Below are 18,201 nucleotides of genomic sequence, written 5' to 3'. Positions count from 1 at the left end.
CTATTTTTAGAACGGCGGAGCAGAGCCGTGAGCTGCTCAGAGCTACGCTACGGAGGCTAATGGATTTCTTGGTTTCCCTCATCAAACTCATCAAATACACAATCCAACAACTCCAAAAAGTTATCACAAACATGTTGGATGATTCAAAACTGTGTGATTGGACAATAATTGCATTGCACTGAAGATGTAGTGTGGGATATTTAAGTGAAAGCAAAACAAGACTACACCGAAGTACATTGCCCTGGTACAACCCCAATGCATCATAACTGAGTTTCCCAGTGAACACCTGTGATTTCAAAATTAGACCAGTTGCAACAAGGTTATAAAATATGTATGAACTCCACGGCTTCCTCAGTTCTGGCTTGGGTTGTGTTCAAATGCAACATGGCAACACATAGGGAATTGTGTTATTTCTATAGGAGACCGTGTTGACAGTCAAGCAGTGTTTGACTGTCTTTGACTTTGTAAGCATGGAGTTACATAATAAAAGCACCACCACAGTATTTCAACACTGTCTGACTGTAGGTCAGTTGTGGGTTCTATATATATATATTTCAGATTATAGGATTATTTTCGAGCCAGTGTCCTGTTGTTTATTAAATACTACTGTATTTGCTGCACAGTAAGACCATCACATAACATCCTGCTTTGTACTCTCAGAGTTTTTCAGTGTTTGAACAAATGGTAAACGCTGTCATTTGTCTGCACAGGGCAGTCCCATGAAATAACACAGTGTACTTTAATGAGAGGATGAAAAAGTGATCCACGCATTCGATGCAATACTGCCAGACAGTGAGTTTGGAAAATGGCCAAACGATGAACTGAACTGTGAGAGGATATAATAAAGACTTGTTCCAATCTTGTGGTGAACATTGTGCACAAGCAGCACACCCATTTAAAATCACAATAAATAGGATGGATCACTCAGTATGGCAACTAAAGGGGACAACGGTGCTTCTATTATTCCTCCCACAGCTTTTGCATTATGTCCAAGGCTGCCAGGGGCGCACTGCTAACCATTTTAATGATGTTAGCTGAAGCTATTAATGATGCCGTCACTGAGCCAGTGGCTGGATTTTAAGAAAGTGCCGGTGATGGGCACAGGATGGGTGGGGGTGGGGGGGTTGCAGGGTCATATAATATCTATTATGAATCTGTGCGCCGTGCTCTGCCCTCCAGCAGGCCTGCACAGCGGCAACAGAGAAGAGCGACGAGTGGACTTATTTAGGTGGTGACACAAAGGAAAGACATGCAGAGTGAAGGAAAGCAGAGAGAGAAAAGAGAGACACAATGAGAGAAGTGACTGTGTCAAGAGCTGTGGAGGAAAACATGAAGATGGCAGCAGCCCACTCTTAATGAGTCATAAATCAGCTTGATATGAATCATCTCTACAGTGCTATTAGAGCAAAGTGTTTCGAACCTCATTAATTTCCATTAGGGAGCGGCTATCTGGTAAGTTTACTATTGCATCAGATTTTCTTACGAGGAACATCTTACGAGAGCTCTCACGTATCCCATCACCCCCATGTGCCTAAGATCCATTATACTCACATTTGAGGTCAGTACTTCTCATGTCCAGAAGTTCTGTGCCCAGACAATTGCAATGGCTCATTTGAGACGGGATCACACAAAGCACAAATGGCGGCCAACCTGTTGTTGTTCTCACCCATGAGTACTACTCACTGTGCCATTACTGTACTACGCTATTATATGACTGCTCACTACTCAGGGGAAGAACCATAGTACCCACAGTCAAGCTCTGCCTTCACACAGACGGACAAATACACATGCCTAAGTAGTCAAAGCCTCCTCTTCGGTCAGGGTGACTGTATTTTGACTTCCAAAAAAGTAGAAAAAAGAGCTCCGCCATCTGGATGATACTTTAAAGAGGAACTATTATATGCAAGTCTGGTCACTTTTCCTCTGTTTTGCTAACCATCCACCTGATCATGTGCATTTGTTTTGAACGAAGCTGGCGAAGAATCAATCCATTGAGCAGTGGATATTACATTATATAACATAATACGATGTTACAACGTGTATATTTGTGTTGTCTTAACTATCATGAACAAAAGATTGCTGGTTACGGAGCGCAGAGATGAGAGCTGGGACGCTGGGGCGGCGGCCGGGTACTACAAGGTTGGTTTTCAGCCATGAGACGGCAGGAAGACAGAGAGCCTCCGTTCTCACTCGTTACAAGTCACAAGTGTAGTTAACTATCACAATTACTCTGGAGCTTTTTAATTAAGGTAAAAATGTAGCATAATTTTAATAAAGTATGCCTCATCTGTATGGATGGAAAATTCAGTTAAATACAACAAAATAATATCTATATCTATAACCAAAGACATAAACTCATTTTGGCTTCAGAGGTTATTCAACATGCTTTATTATGCCTAAAATAATCTCTCTTTAACGAGTCTCAATGGTACACAAAAATAAAAAATAAAAAATCTCTGGAATTAAATAACATTTAAAAAATCAACAAATGTGTCCCAACCAGGATGGTAAGTGAGGATGTTTTTCTGTAATTCATCCATATAGCTACATTTACGCCAGTAAGGACTTAGAAGAAGCCTGAGAAGTTACTGCAGCATTTTGTAATGAGAGGCAAAGCTGCCCTGACGTCTACTCGCACACAACAAAGTATCGTAGTATCCCGTGGAAAGTGCCAGTCAATTCAAGTACATGGTTAATGGTCCCGTGCAAAAACAATGAAAATCGGACATTTCACAAATTCATAAACCTCCCACCCGGACTAGTAATATTATTAATGTAGCATTTAATTAATCTAGCTTTTACCCTAACAGATTCAACTTTTTGTGACACAGGAGATGAAGCGTTAAAGAAGTAGCTGTTATATCTCAGTGGTAATGATTCAGCGATTGACCTGCTTCTGCTTTCAAAGCAACTTTGCAAAGAAACACTCCCTTCAGCTGCCTCTCTCAGCTCTTTCTCTTTCTGCCTCTGTCACCTCTTTTGAAGCCACTGTACCTGTAAACAACACGCAACATCCAGTGTGAAGCCTCCATCACAAAGCCACATGAAAGAATTATGTTTATGAGCGTGAATTTAAAGGCATTATAAAATGGATGAACACTTTCCCAAATGTTGATTCACATCAAGGGACAAACAGTTAGAAACAAGCAGGAACCATCATGAGGTGCAATCTGGGTAATGAAAAGCAATTGAGAACAAGACTTTACACAGTACCGGCTTAGTTTGCAGCCATAACTGAGTAAATCACCCACAAAATACTCATTAAAAAATGTACAGTGCTCATTCATACTGTACAGAGTAAAGAAGGAAGGGGAGAAGAAAGAAAGAAAGAAAGAAAGAAAGAAAGAAAGAAAGAAAGAAAGAAAGAAAGAAAGAAAGAAAGAAAGAAAGAAAGAAAGAAAGAAAGAAAATGCTTCAAACAGCTTGCATACATTCAACCCAGCAGCACAGGTGGATTATTAGCACCATGAAATTAGTGATTTAGTATCTGAACAAAATGTAAAATGATGTCACAGTGAAGTTGACCTTAGACCTTTGGGATGTAATACAGCATCACTTCATCATTTCATCCTACTAGACATTTGTGTGGACTTTTGTCATAATTGTCAAATTTTTCACTTCTGGCTAACACATGTTTAAAAGAGTCATGGTGAGCTTGACCTTTGACCTTTAACCACCAAATTCTAATGAGATCATGTTATCCAAGTTAAAGTTTGTGACGTGAAATCCCCTCCATCTGTTCCTGTGCATTCACAACAATGGCCACAGCTGCTGAGGCATAAAAATGGCAGCAGAAACAATAACCACAACAACAATGTTACCCCCGCGATTAAATCGCTCGTATTATTCATGTCTTTGATTCGATCACTCATTCATGTGGATGACAACTGAAGTGTTATATATTACACACGACAGCAGCACAGCATTAGACGAGCTGATGTGCTCCCATGAGTGTGGAAACAATATTGCCCAAACCCTCGCCCATTTCTTACCATTGAGGTGAAGATGTAAGTGTAGTAGACAGACAGCATCCCCAGCTCTGACGCCTGCAGCGCAAAAGACAAGAAGGGCGAAAGGGGAGAGATAAAGAAAACTGTAAGCGAAAGAAGGCACAAAAGACACAAAGCAGAAACTTGAGGATTAGTTCACAAAAAAAGATGCAAAGAGGTCAGAAGAGTAGAGAGGGGGAGAGGGAAACCAAAAAGGAAAAAAGAAGAGAGTGAAGAATAAAAGAGTGCAGAGGGAAGGGGGTAAAAGTTGAAAGTTCAGCGATTCAGTGAAACTCCAGGCTCTACAGAAAACTGATCAAATCCACATCTTGATAAGACCAGACACACTCTTATCTGACGATGGTTCTCAATGGAGCAATTAATTTTCCGAGGTGCATTAGTATGCTGCTCAACACTGTCTTACAATTTGATTAAAATAAAGTCGCAGAGAGGAGCGGTTGTGAAGGACAGCATGAACTTTTCATAGTTTTCGTTTCATTAAAGCCATTTGCAAAAATAAAATCATCCAGCAACAGACTTCTGTTTAATCACGCTGCAATGCACATTATGATTAAAATCAATAAATATCATGTAGTTCACAAATCATCTTTTAATCCTGAGTGAAATTCTTCCTGAGGATGAATTAATCCTCGTCGTTACTGAATGAGTGCCTTAACCACACCTGGCTCTACTCAAATGAACATTTTTTTCATAATAAACAGTCTCGACACTGTCATTATTCTAAGGAGATGGTTTAATAACAGATATTTGGCTGCGTGGGTGATTGTACGGCATTAGGTCTATACGTCACTCAAGTTCATGAATATTCAGCGGAGGTGCTCTGCAGGTGAAATAATGACAGTAATTTCATCCAAATTCATGTTTCATTTTAAACTCTGAATGATATCTCATGATGTCTGCACAAAGTGTTCCCCTGTAAGTGCATGAGGCAAATAAAACTGCCGTAAGCATGGCGGACCCACGGAAGGTAACTGTTACACTTCAGGGAAGTTGTTTGTCAGCATCTGCCCTGGGATTTCACACAACGAGCTAGACTGGATAATAAGATCATAATGGAACAAAATGGATGATTATTTTTGTCTTTTTTCTTCATTTTACACAGAAAATGGAAAGTACAAGCACAGAGTCTTTGCCTCAGGTGACCTGTGTTTTTAATATTGCCAAACAAAGTGACATTACAACCTTTTGCTTGCTGCCCACATCCCATTCAGAAGTCACAATACGACCAAAACAAATAAGGCTGATGAAAAATATCCACTTGGGCCCTGTCCCAATATCCGCACTTCCGCCCTTGTGCCCCTCAAATGCGCGTTCACGCTGAGGGTGGAAGACCGTAGGGTGTCCCAATTCTCTAATGTGGTTCATCAAGGGTGCCGTATTGCGCCCTTCATGCACCCACCCTGAAGTGTGGCCATCAACCGCACTTCGCTGAAGGCAGTTTCCCATAATTCATATCGTGTCGTCGTCGTTCAACGTTCGAAACGGCAAAGCGTCTGTTGCCTTGGAGATCTGAAGCCGGTGAGATCTGAAGCCGAGAGTAGCGGAGCGATGGAAAAGAAAAATGCTTGTAAAGTGTAAGTATAAAGTGTTTTTGATCAGAATTGGCATCTATAAAATATATGTAAACACGTATTTCCTCAAGTGTAAACTGGTATTCAATACAGAACCGGTTTTGTCAGCCTTTTCTCTGTTTATTGTTTTGTAAAACGGATGTATTGTATCATAAAAATTTGCGTTTTTTTTTCCACCTCCGCTGTTATTTCCTCTATAACCATCATGTCCAGCTTTCAGCTTTTAGGACCGCTGATGTCTTATGTCTTGTGGCTTGTGCCGTAGACTTTTAAACAAGTGATAGATTATTTTTTTACGATCGAAGTTTGACTGTGTTAGTAACGTATAAACACGTTAAGGAGGCTCTGTCCGTAGTAAACGAAACACGTGGAAATAAAAGAAATGGAAATAAAAAAACATCAATAGATCTAAAGGAAGATGCCTTTTTTCCCGTCAATCCGTCACATATTATGCATTATTATCTCACTCACGAAGGGGGACTAGATGCAGGGGAGGTTTAAGTGCAAACAAAGCTTATCAGAAAGAGAGAGAGAGAGAGAGAGAGATGAATCATGAGAAGCTGTGGCATGCTTACACGGCATAACACACGACAAAATTAACTGTTTTTGCTTTATTTTTCACATAGGGACCGACGAATGACCTTTAACTTTATAAAGTTTCAGGGCAGAGAATGACAGGCTCTTCACAGGGCACAGAAACGCCTCTACCCAGGGATATGAGTAAGTTATCATATGACCATACATGAGCAAAAAAGTATGCAGCCTGATGTAACAGTACAATTTATTTAATGGAGGAAACTGTGTTTTCCAGTGAAATTATCAAAATCATGGGGCTGGAGGGAAAGCTGTCCCACAGCAGTGCAAAAAAAAGTGGGAAAACCTTAAGAAAAAGTAAAAGGTAATCTCTTTTTGTAATGTTTGATAGTATGAGTGATAACACTAGACGTCAGGAATGTAAATGACATTTTTTCTTTCTTTCTTTCTTTTAATAATTCCCCTAATGCTACATTAGGACTTAACACTCCCCAAAACGGGTCAGGGACAGATGAGGAGAGGTAACGCAGCAAAAACTGGATTTTTTATGCAGCTATGCATGAGGCCATTGGGCAGAGCCGTAAACGGCAGCAGTCTTTTCTCATCTGGGCCACATAATGTAAAGGAGGCCCCAGTCACCTTCACGAGAGGTTTGTACAGGCCACATTCCTTCAGTCAAGAGGCAGAGGAAAAGACCGACTCAGCAGAGACCTTGACATGCAGAGGAAACACTCAGTTCTGCAGCTGAGACCTCTGAAAAAGAGGAAGAGGATGAACAGACAGATTTGAAAGACTACTGTGAAACAAGAGTAGACAGAGACGTCAAGAGAGAGAAAGTGAGTGAAAGACTGAGACAGAGTAGACAGCGATCGAGTGACAGAGGGTGGAGAGGTCACAGCAACAGATGGAAATGAATGCTGGATCTCTTTGGACAGTATGGTGAAAAACATGACAGAATTTTTTTTCTTTTTTTTTATGTGATATGTATTAGGTAAAAAATAATTTTTTTGCATTAAGAATTCTTCTTTTCATTACTGAAATCACGTAAAAAAAAAGTTTTTCATCAGTTGACAGAGCAGTGCCGTAAACAGAGACATCAGTGTACAGTATTGATATAAATAAGACAAATTGCATTAAACATAGAAAAAAAAAATTCCTTACTGAAACATCAGCTTCAAGGCATGATCATAAGAAAATAAATTTACAGTACAATTAGTGAACAGTATATAGAAACATAATTAATATAGCAATAAGACAATTTTCATTTAGCATAGAAAGAAAATAATACTTCCTTACTGAACCATAAGCTTCAAGGCATGTTAACAAGAAAAAAAATTAAATAGTAATAGTTACATAGACACATGCAATAAATAGTTAAGCTATGGTTTTTACGTTCTAGTGTGTCATGTTCATGAAGTTGTTCCTGAACGTAGAATGGGTGCGGACACATGAGAGCAGCGATCTCCTCGCCCGCAGCAGTTGCCATTTGTCTCCTGTCCAGGATCTGCTGCTGGTGGTAGTGGTGGTGGTGGTGGGCATTCATCGAGCTGCTCTGGTTCCAGTACATCACCATGAGTCAGACACACATTGTGCAAGAAAGCACAGGCAGTGACCACCTCTGTGCAAAAGCCAACTTTCACCTCCAAGGCTTTGAACGAACAGCGTTGCCCTCCAGCGTGCTTTCATCATGCCAAATGCAAATGCCACTTTACTTGGAAAGAGCACGTGAATGACAGTGATTGAACCGCTCTTCGACCCTTCCCTGAAGTGGGTGTTTGAAGGGTGTGATGATTGTGTTATGGGAGACTGTATGCATGGATATCCTCCATCACCGAGGAGAACAAAACCAGTGGGGGGTACTCAGCATTCACATACAGTGGGCTGTTCTTCAGTACACGGGTGTCATGAACCGAACCGGGGAAAACCAACAAAGATATTAAGAAAGCGTCCACTGGAGTCACAGACAGCTTGCATTTGTATAGAGTAGAACTGCTTGTAGTTAAAGTAGTCTTCCTTGCCATGATTGGGTGGTTTGATGCGTATGTGACATCCGTCAATTGCTCCTACAGCCTTCTCAAATGCAGCATGGCGAGCTAAGCGTCCAAATCTCTGGCCAGTTTCCTCAAGTTCATCATGATTTGGATAATGAATTACTTTTTCTGTAATGTCCATGACTTTCCTGGCGATTCTATGTACAACACGGCATACGGTGGACTTTGGCACAGAGAAAGCTCGGGAGGTGACTCTGTAGGACAGTCCGTGGGCAATCCAATACACAAATATAAGAACCTCTAAATGATATCCCCAGCCCATGGTCCTGGTCCCTGCGGAGAACATCCATCAGGCCCCTCATGGATCTTCTGGATAAGCGGTAGTCAGGTCGGAGGTCTCTCTCTAACATCAAAGTAAACCTGAAGCACAGGCATGGTGCGATTCAGCCTGGCATATCTGATCATTCTTCCAACCTTAAAAATACAAAAAACAGTTTTTTTAAAAACACAGATTACAAGTATTTCTTCTTCATTTAATTGCTCAAAAATATTACAGATAAGATAAGATATAGCTACTTTATTTAACCTTGAAGGGAAAACATAATAATAATAAATAATTAATAAATAAAATAAAAATAATTTGTCTGGCAGCTCAAACTCATCTATCATTTGCAGTGTAAAATGAGGAATTAATTATTTTTGGTTTTAGGCAAGGCAAGACAAGGCTAGTAGCTAGGCTATATACTGTTTGTCTCAAAGGGCTTCACACAGCATCATAACAACATCCTCTGCGTTTGGCCCTCACAATCAATCATTTCATGAAAGGAAAACACCCAGTAGAGTTCACATCATCATTTATAATTTGAATAATATCACAGTATAACGTACCCACACTCTTTTTCAATAGGAATAACGTTAACATAATTAAAAAAAAATATAGTGTCTAACGTTATCCAGCCGTTAATAAAAGCGCTGGCAACATGGACCGCAGTGAAAACAAATATGAGTTGAATAATGAAACAATGTATCATTCATTTTCTCAGGACTACACCCTTTATGACCAGTAGCTACAGTTCACATTACTTAATAATTTGAGTAATATCTCAATATATCCTCGCCAAACTCCGTGTCAACAGGTTATAACGTTAACAGATTTTTTTTTTTTTAAATAGCGCTGGTCACATTAACAGTTAACTTTAAAAGGTAGGATACAATAAAGTTAATTTACCTGTTGATCAGGCATCAGCATCAACAGCTGGGTGAGGTGAAGATATCTTCTTCTCCTGCGACTCCTAATTCTCCTTAATAGCTCTTGGTGATGTCGCATCACCACCAAGCACTCAGCGAGCAGCGCCACTGCAGCCTCCATGTCTCACAATCGTCTCACAATGAACCAACACAGAAATGACGTAACACGTGACGTGTCAGAAGCGTCCCAATTCCGCTGTTAATTGAATCGGTCCCTTGCGCACTTACACCCCTAAGTGCGCTTTCCAGAAATGCACACTTCAAGGAAGACCTTAGGGCGGAAGTGCGGATATTGGGACAGGGCCTCGGTCTTCTTTCACTGTGTCCATAATGAGCTTCCCTCCTACTTTCTGATCTTCTTGTTGTTCTACCGCAGCAGATGGTCAGAGTGCACACGGTTCTACAGCTGCCCCTATATGCTGGGCTTGCTATCTATCCCACTGTACAGCTGTGTGCAACAGTGGACGCCTGACTGAACGAGATTACATTCAGAATGCAAACACTGCTGACCTAAACCCCTCTGAATGCTAAAACCTCAGAGAGTGGAGACCTTTGTGTGACGATGGTTTGATGTAAGATGTAAACACACAAATAAGAGGCAACGTCTTGCAGGACAAAGGATGAATCTGTCCCTTCAGACAAGCTGGGCGCTCTTATCATCATCTGAGACTGGAAAAATATGGCCGGCGCGCAGCTTTGATATGTTTTTGGCAACTCGGCGCTCAACATGGAGGGGCGGGACTTCCAAGTGTCCCGGCTATCCCAGCTGCAGGATTGTCTCTGGACAAAACAGTCAAGAGTGACAAATCGCACAGACAAATGAGAGCGAGATAAAGGGATGGACGCGAGACCACATGGGAGGAGAGGTGCGAGGCAATTAAGAGAAAGTGAAAGTGACTTCTTTGCATATAGACAGAGAACAAAAAGTGAGAAACAAAGCAACTCCGTGTTGGAACTGAAGAGGCGGACGGGAGGAGAGGAGGGGAACAGAGCAGAGAAATCCCACTGCGGCTTCCTGCTGCTCTGTGGCCCAGGGTTTCCATGGTGACTGGATGACCACTGATGGCAGCATGAACACTTGACTGAGGTGAGAGATTGAGATTGAAGACAACGGTGAGATAGAAATAGAGAGAGACTATAACGGAGAGAGACCGAGGGAGGAAAGAAGTGGAGAGGGAGAGAAACATCTCTCCTGCTCCCAGAGCACCTTCTGTCTCCAGCTATTGTCACCTCCGCTCTCGCCATCCATCCATCGTCTTCTAGAAATAATGAGGTGTATATTAATTACTAAGAGACCATATGCTGCTGCCAAACACCCTCGCTGCCTCTGCTCCCGCACTCACCTTTATTGATGCCATAAAGGCTCTTTACAAACACACAATCTCCAATCAGGAGATGCTTCAGCAGTACACTGGAGTCAAAGTGCTCAAGGTCTTAATAATGTTCTCAGACGTTAATTAATATTTGTATGTGCAGTTGGTGGGGGAAGCACAATCAGTAAAGGTCATTTTGTTATGCTACTGACAGAGCCACTCACTAACATTGTCAGATGGTTTTCTTTGTTGGATGACACTTTGTAGTTTTGCATATTACATTTATAGTTACATATTTATGCAAAAGAGAAGCAGAGCAATGGATGGAAAAATTGATAAGAAGGACATGGAAGAATCATCTCAGCTCTTCATTCGCTTCACTGAGTTACAGAACAGATTGTTTTCATCCAGAACAGGGACTGTATTAGAAAGGAGACAAAAGGACTCCTTCATTTTTGGGGGTCTGTTTTCACTCACTCTCACTTGTGGATGATGAATCAGTGCAACACAGCTCATCCATTTAATTTGATTTAACAAGTTTGTTTGATGAGATTGAGTCAATTCATTTGCTTCATTTAATTTTTTGGACACTTGTTTGTCTGCGTGCACTGTCACTGGGTATAAATTCAAACCAGAAAATAGATAATGGAGGAAAACGAGGTATTTTTTCTTGTAGATATTCTGCACATTATTCCTTGAGCCATGTATGGAACACAACCTCTATCTTTACAGGTCAAAACTAAGGACTCATCAACTTTTTCCTCCAGTTGAAGAAATTCACTCTCAATATATACAATAACTTTTATCTTTGAACACTTTCTGCCCTCGGCATTTTTCCGTTATTTTTGCTTTTGGAGAGATGAGAATTATATAAATGTGGATCTTGGGAATTTTCCTAACGGTACAAAGTTAAGACTTTATATTATATATATGGATTTAAAAATAACATGGCTATCACGTAGAAACCATACTGACCCGTTCCAAAATGATATGTGACATGGTGGCGTTGGCATCAACTATGATAGTGGCAGTCTTGTCATCTCTTATCTCCTTCAGGAGCGGGGTCGGGTCCTGGCTGTCATCAAGCATGCGCACTGACAGAGTCTCCTTGGAGATGAGGAACTGCCTGAGGAGCTGCTCCAGGTTCAATAAGCCTGCCGGTGAGACACACACAGAGGAGGAAGAAGAAGAAAACACATAAGGAGGTTGCTTGTAATGAAGGGAAGACTCTACAAGGAGATGGAGCTGTACTGTTATAGTCTTTTTTTTTTTTTTTTTTTCAAAAGTTAAGAAAATACATGACCAGAAAAGTTAAGGAAAGTGAGGCAAATCTGGGAAATGCAGTATAAACTTAACAGTACAGTAGCCTAGTTAACTGTCCTGAAATACTGCTTAAAGGGGTTAGCTACAAGTTTAATTTGAGAATTTCAAAGAAGTTGATGTGAGGGTCTAAGGGCAGAGGATGTTGATGTTGTTAAAACAAACTGTTTAACAGGTTATAGAAATAAAATTGCTGCCCTTGGCTTGCCTAATTCCTCCCGGCCAGTAGCCTAGGTGTCACACTCACACTCGCCCACTCTCGCTCCAACCTTCAATTGTACTGGTTGCCAGGTAACGCCTACGGGAACAGCTAGCTAAAGCTAGAATCGTATTTAACGAGCAGCAGCTCCGGTGTTGACAGCGGACTGGAAACACATCTGAATCATTTCACACTAACTCACCTGCAGATGAACCCAACAAACCCGCAGCATCACAGCTGCACCAGAAACGTTAGTTAGCATTAGCATTAGCACAATGCCATTTCTCTACAGAGCTATCAGGATCTGCCCCCCCCCCCCCCCCCCCAGCTCCGCCTCACATGACATCAACGTACTAATGCTGTTGGCGCGGCGATCATTTCATGTCGACGTTGCCAACGTAACCAGATGTAAATATTTATATAATTTGGGCCCGTCAAAATGCATAAAACGATAATTTATATACAGATGTTACTGGTTCAAAATTGCGGACTTCACGCGTGGTCCACACGAGACGCCACAAGACTCAGGCATTTTTTTTCTTTGGCGAGACAAGAGCTTTTAATGAATAGCCTCAATGTGCCAAAACAACCACCAGGTGGCATCTGTGAGAACGGAGGACGACAGGCGGATGACTCAGTGATCTGTGCAGTAATCCACAGCTTAAACTCTAGGCTATTAAACTAGAACTAACTACTGTATACCCTGCCTAAATCACAGAAACTATTGTAATATGATAAAGCCTGTCTTGCTTTATGACTTGATGATTATGTATCACAAATTATGAAGGATCATCTGCGCAAGGCAAAGATGATAGCATCAACAAAACACGGCGTAACACACGCGGCTGTATGGGACAGGCTTTTATTTAATTCAGAACAAACCGCTTAGCAAAAATGGAAAATATAGTCTATAATAATTAATTGATCTGTTGTTTGGCCACTGTTTGAAAATAACCCGAATTATGAGCAAATAATCTGATCCAGAGCAGCAGTCATAATCAGACTTCTTCTAAATAAACCTAAACATTAAATAACTGGGTCAGGTCGGACCATGGGATTCTTTTTTCTCTTCTTCTTCACAGGAGAAAATGAGGTGCGCTGCGCTCACGGACGCGTTGATGTTTTGTGATTTATCTGCTGCCTTGACTCTGCCCTTTATACATGTGCGTTCAGATTAACAATAAGACAAGCCATGGTTGAGTTTATTTTGTTAAAGCAGATAACAGCGGCACGGCCGTTTCGGCTAATGCTGTGTTCAAGGCAGGCTTTTGAAACCGTAAGTTACAGCTTCAAGTCACAACTACGACTTGGTAGCGTTCCAGGTAACCCGTAGCTCGTGTTTTTACCGTCCTGTTGTCTGTGAAAGTTCCCTATAACGGCCACTCGTAACTTCCGACCCGTGAACTCGTACCAGATCGAACTGGTATGACTTCACAGGAAGGAAAAACACAAAGTACGAGTTTCCTTGAACGCACCATGAGTTAAGCCCCCGCCCTTGTCAGGCATCAATTGGTCCTCGTGCTACGTCACCACATTCACGCGCATCCCTTGGCTGCACACACAGCCCTTCATGCCGTTCTCTCCCCTCATTGGATAACACTTGTATCCCACAAGGAAAATTTTCTCCTCGGGTTACAGCAGAGCAGAGTGACGGAAAGACTCGTGTTTAGGCTGAAATACTTCATGTAAGTGATTGCTGACGGAAAATAGGACTATTTAGGACTTATATTAACAAAAACATTCCACTGATATCTGCTTTAATAATCAGCATCTTAGTACCTCTGATCCGGAGCGATAATGTTATGAAAATCGCTACAGTTGAACTGGTCTGGTTTTTAGCTGCTCAATCTCATTGTTTCAAAGAAAAGGGATTGATTTTTATAACGAAATGAAACGAAAACAATATTATATTGATACATTGTTGTTTAGGTCACCAGATCTAAACCCGATAGAGCTGGTCTGGGCTTCGATGAAGCACTACATCCGCTCTGAGGCGAAACCAACTAACAGGGAGGAGTTGGAAGCAGCGATCCAGACATTTTGGATGGAGAAGCTGACCATCAGCGTCTGTAATAAGTACATCGATCATCTGGACAGTGTCATTGAGAAAGTTATAGAACTGAAGGGAGGAGCGACTGGCATGTGACCGTAATCGATATCCTGTCCTGGGGATGCTGTTTGTGTGCCTGCTGGTGACTGTAGCCTAATATAAAGCTGCTGTATATTTTAAATAAAGCTAGATAAAAAAAAACAAACTGGGACGGATCCAGGGGGAAACATGAACTGCCACAAAATGTGAAGACCTTTGTAGTGCAGTCACTGAGAACGGAGTTTCCAGGCATGGACAGAAAGGACTTGAAAGACTGCATAGATAAGATCAACGAGTTCTTGCGAACTCCGAGAAGATCATCTGAGGGTCCTATCCTCACCCTACTGTAGCCTACAGTACAGCACCTCCACCCCGACAGCCCCCCTCCATCCCCCCGCAGCATTGTCCAAGGTGCTGGAGTCTGTGAAACGTGCGCTGCTCAGAGACTGGGCAGAACGGTCCCACTTGCTTTCTCCCCGGCTACGTTGGTGGAGATCTCCCACACAGTAAAAGATTTAGGCAACACATTCTTCCAGCTGGCTGTTTTTCTTCCAGTTACAGAAAGTAGCCTATGTGCAAAGTACCTTATGAGACACATTAACATCTCTATTCATTTAACGCCCATCGAAACAGCTGATTTACATGTCGGCCGTTAACACATGGCGATTGGCCATTCACGCGGCTTTGTTCTTGGTTTCGGCCAATCAGCTTATAAGCACATGGCTAATTATCAGCTTTCAACCAATCGCACTGTTTTAATGTGTGTGTGAAAGTTATTTTCTTTAGTTCATTTTCGTTTCTTTTGGATTTTTTTTACAACAATGTATCAATATAATATTGTTTTCGTTCCATTTCGTTATAAAAATCAATCCCTTTTCTTTGAAACAATGAGATTGAGCAGCTAAAAACCAGACCAGTTCAACTGTAGCGATTTTCATAACACTATCGCTCCGGATCAGAGGTACTAAGATGCTGATTATTAACTAAATAAACTCAACCATGGCTTGTCTTATTGTTAATCTGAACGCACATGTATAAAGGGCAGAGTCAAGGCAGCAGATAAATCACAAAACATCAACGCGTCCGTGAGCGCAGCGCACCTCATTTTCTCCTGTGAAGAAGAAGAGAAAAAAGAATCCCATGGTCCGACCTGACCCAGTTATTGAATGTTTAGGTTTATTTAGAAGAAGTCTGATTATGACTGCTGCTCTGGATCAGATTATTTGCTCATAATTCGGGTTATTTTCAAACAGTGGCCAAACAACAGATCAATTAATTATTATAGACTATATTTTCCATTTTTGCTAAGCGGTTTGTTCTGAATTAAATAAAAGCCTGTCCCATACAGCCGCGTGTGTTACGCCGTGTTTTGTTGATGCTATCATCTTTGCCTTGCGCAGATGATCCTTCATAATTAAAAATAAAAAGTCCAGGCCGGCTGCATGGCTGACGGTGTCACCACTCTCATTATCACTGGCTGTTTGTGTTGTCTGTCAAAAAATGGATGAATGAAACCTATCGACTTTGTATCGGCCGCGTCTTCTATCGAGGGAAAGTTATTTATCCTATGTTTTATCGCCCAGCCCCAAAGTGACACAGACCCGTTCATTCACAAGAAATCATCCAGCTGCACTCTCAAACAAGGTGCGGAGTGAGAAATCTGCGGCACTACTGCACAGTACTGTAGTTGGCTCATTTTAAAAACACATTTTGGAGATGACGAGACAGATGACCGAAAAAAGAGAGTGAGACGTGGGCTATAGTCTACTGTAGCTGCCGTCGTTACATTTTGTCATTGAAAAACTAGGCTACTATATTATTTACTGTCTGCAGCTAGTTCTCCTTTCATCCTCTTGTATTCTGTATCATGAACAGCGCCACTCCTAATCGCGGCTACATTGTGTGACTGTCAGCATTGTCCCCAAAACGTCTGAGCAGTATTTAGTACGGTGCTGCCACCTAGAGGAAAACAGTTATGGTGAAAAGACACGCGTTCACACGATCCTGCAGTGCAGGAAAAACCGCGCAATTTTGAACCAGTAACATCTGTATACTATAAAAAATTTGAAAATTTAACAATATAATAATTAAAACTTTTATCCTACACCCCTCTAGATGTTCTGTGGATGTATTATTTTTGAAAAAAATATTGTTTTAATGATAAAGTTGTAGCTATAACCTTTAAAACAGAAGTAAGCGATCCGGTCGTTTTGGCTAACTTCCTGTCAGCGGATGGAGTTAGCAGTCCCCGCCCTCGTCCCTACGTCACCACATTCACGCGCATTGTCCTCAGTCTATGCAACTGCCCCCTTGGCGTGCACACAGAGAGGACTGCCCCTTTATGCCGTTCTCTCTCCTCATTGGATAAAGGTTGTAGGATACAAGGAAAGTTTTCTCCTCGGCTTACAGCAGAGCAGAGTGACTGACAGACCCGTGTTTCGGACCAAACACTCTATAGAAGTGATTGCTGTCAGAAGATATAACTATTTAAGACTTATATTAACACAAACATTCCGCTTACTTCTGCTTTAAAGTATATGCCTCTCCACTTGTTTCCTGACAACAACCAATCCATAAAAAAGTTTCCATGCAAAACGAGACTGGTTTCCTTAAAATGCAATTAATGTAAAGCCAGCAAATACGAAGGGGGCATTTCAGTAACGTCTCTTGTGCTCCATCCCATGGTAATAGACCGTTTGACTCCAGTGAGGTAAGTGGGATTTGCCCTAATTAAAGCATAGCAGACCTAATCAAAATGCTCCCAGCAGCTTTACACTAGTCACTTTGCATCCATATATTAGCAGACCCTGAGAGGTTATTGGGGTAATTTTCCACATAGGTGTTTAAAATAATTTGTGAGGTGTGTTGGAGTGATAAAACTACAACCTGCCGCAGCATGACGACGCTTATGTTACACCAGCCTCACCTTGGCAATCTGGCTCGATGTCATTGCACTCATATAAAAACTATTGGCACAGAGATTTAACATGAGAGGGACGTAACTTTGTGGAGAAGGCATTAGCAGAGCCTCTTCCCACTATTTCCATTATTAAGTAGTAATAAAACGTCCGTTCAGACTTTGCGTCAACAGATATTTTATGTGATTTCTGCCACGGCGACAGCGCTGCAGTTCATCTGTCACACCGAGGACAATTCTGGTGTAGCATTAGTTATCGAGCTGGCTCCTTTAGCTTCTCCACAGCACATTAACACACGCTACAGTGCGATCCCAGTCACCAGCATCATGTCTAATAGCTTCTGTAATTATGTCTCAGCGTCAGCCTCTTTCTCAGCCTGGCCCTGTATGGAAGTATATTACAGTGTGTGTGTGTTTTGTCTCCCTGTACCTACCTGGCTCCCTGTGTCTGTGCACTCATGAGACATCATTCCTGCTTGCTGCTCGCTCGCTCGCCTGTGTCTCAAACCTGTCAGATCAGCTTCCTCGGTAGTGTAACGCAGAATAACTTTGATGAGCTTGAAATAGCTTCTGCTGAACTGCCCTCTTTGTCTGCCTCCTGCATCCACTCTCTATAACTTCTTGCAGAAAATCAAATGCAATTTCACGTCGAGTTCATGACATTAGACGGTGCTCTGTACTAGATACATACAGAGTGACATAGAGGTAAAGCTCTTAGTGTTCTGGCTGCATGGATTTTGCCACCAGGGCGCTGTTCAGCAGCCATGTTCTTCCCTCGATTTCTGGTGAACTAGTTTCAATCAAATGAAAGAAATGCAGCTGAATAAAAAAAGAAATTGCTCCTCTTTTGTTTGACTTGTAAAGGTCCCTGTGCCGAGGAAACAAGTTCCGCAGGCGGGTGTGTGAGTCTGTGTCCTTGTACTTGTATATTTATGAGGACCAAGGTTAGGACAATTGAGTGTGAGGACATTTCTAGAGTGAGAATATTTCAGCTGGAAGCCTCCACTTG

At 41.7% G+C, this 18,201-nt stretch overlaps 1 protein-coding gene across 2 annotated transcripts in view; it reads right to left on the bottom strand.

Annotated features, from left to right (window-relative positions):
- The window catches only part of grik4 (glutamate receptor, ionotropic, kainate 4), a 271,682-nt gene that overhangs the window by 93,404 nt on the left and 160,077 nt on the right, over positions 1–18,201 (bottom strand). For both annotated transcript variants that reach the window (XM_085796529.1, XM_085796530.1), the window contains exons 6-7: positions 11,643–11,821; positions 3,993–4,046 (exon numbers count right to left, since the gene is read on the bottom strand). In XM_085796529.1, coding sequence (XP_085652655.1) covers positions 3,993–4,046; positions 11,643–11,821 — 233 coding nt within the window. The remainder of the gene's footprint in view (positions 1–3,992; positions 4,047–11,642; positions 11,822–18,201) is intronic.

This window comes from Trachurus japonicus, chromosome 13 (assembly GCF_045865225.1).
Source record: "Trachurus japonicus isolate A0001 chromosome 13, Traja_1.0".
NCBI lineage: Eukaryota > Metazoa > Chordata > Actinopteri > Carangiformes > Carangidae > Trachurus > Trachurus japonicus.
The sequence above is the reverse complement of the archived record's forward strand: the minus strand, read 5'-3'. Positions and strand labels throughout refer to the sequence as shown.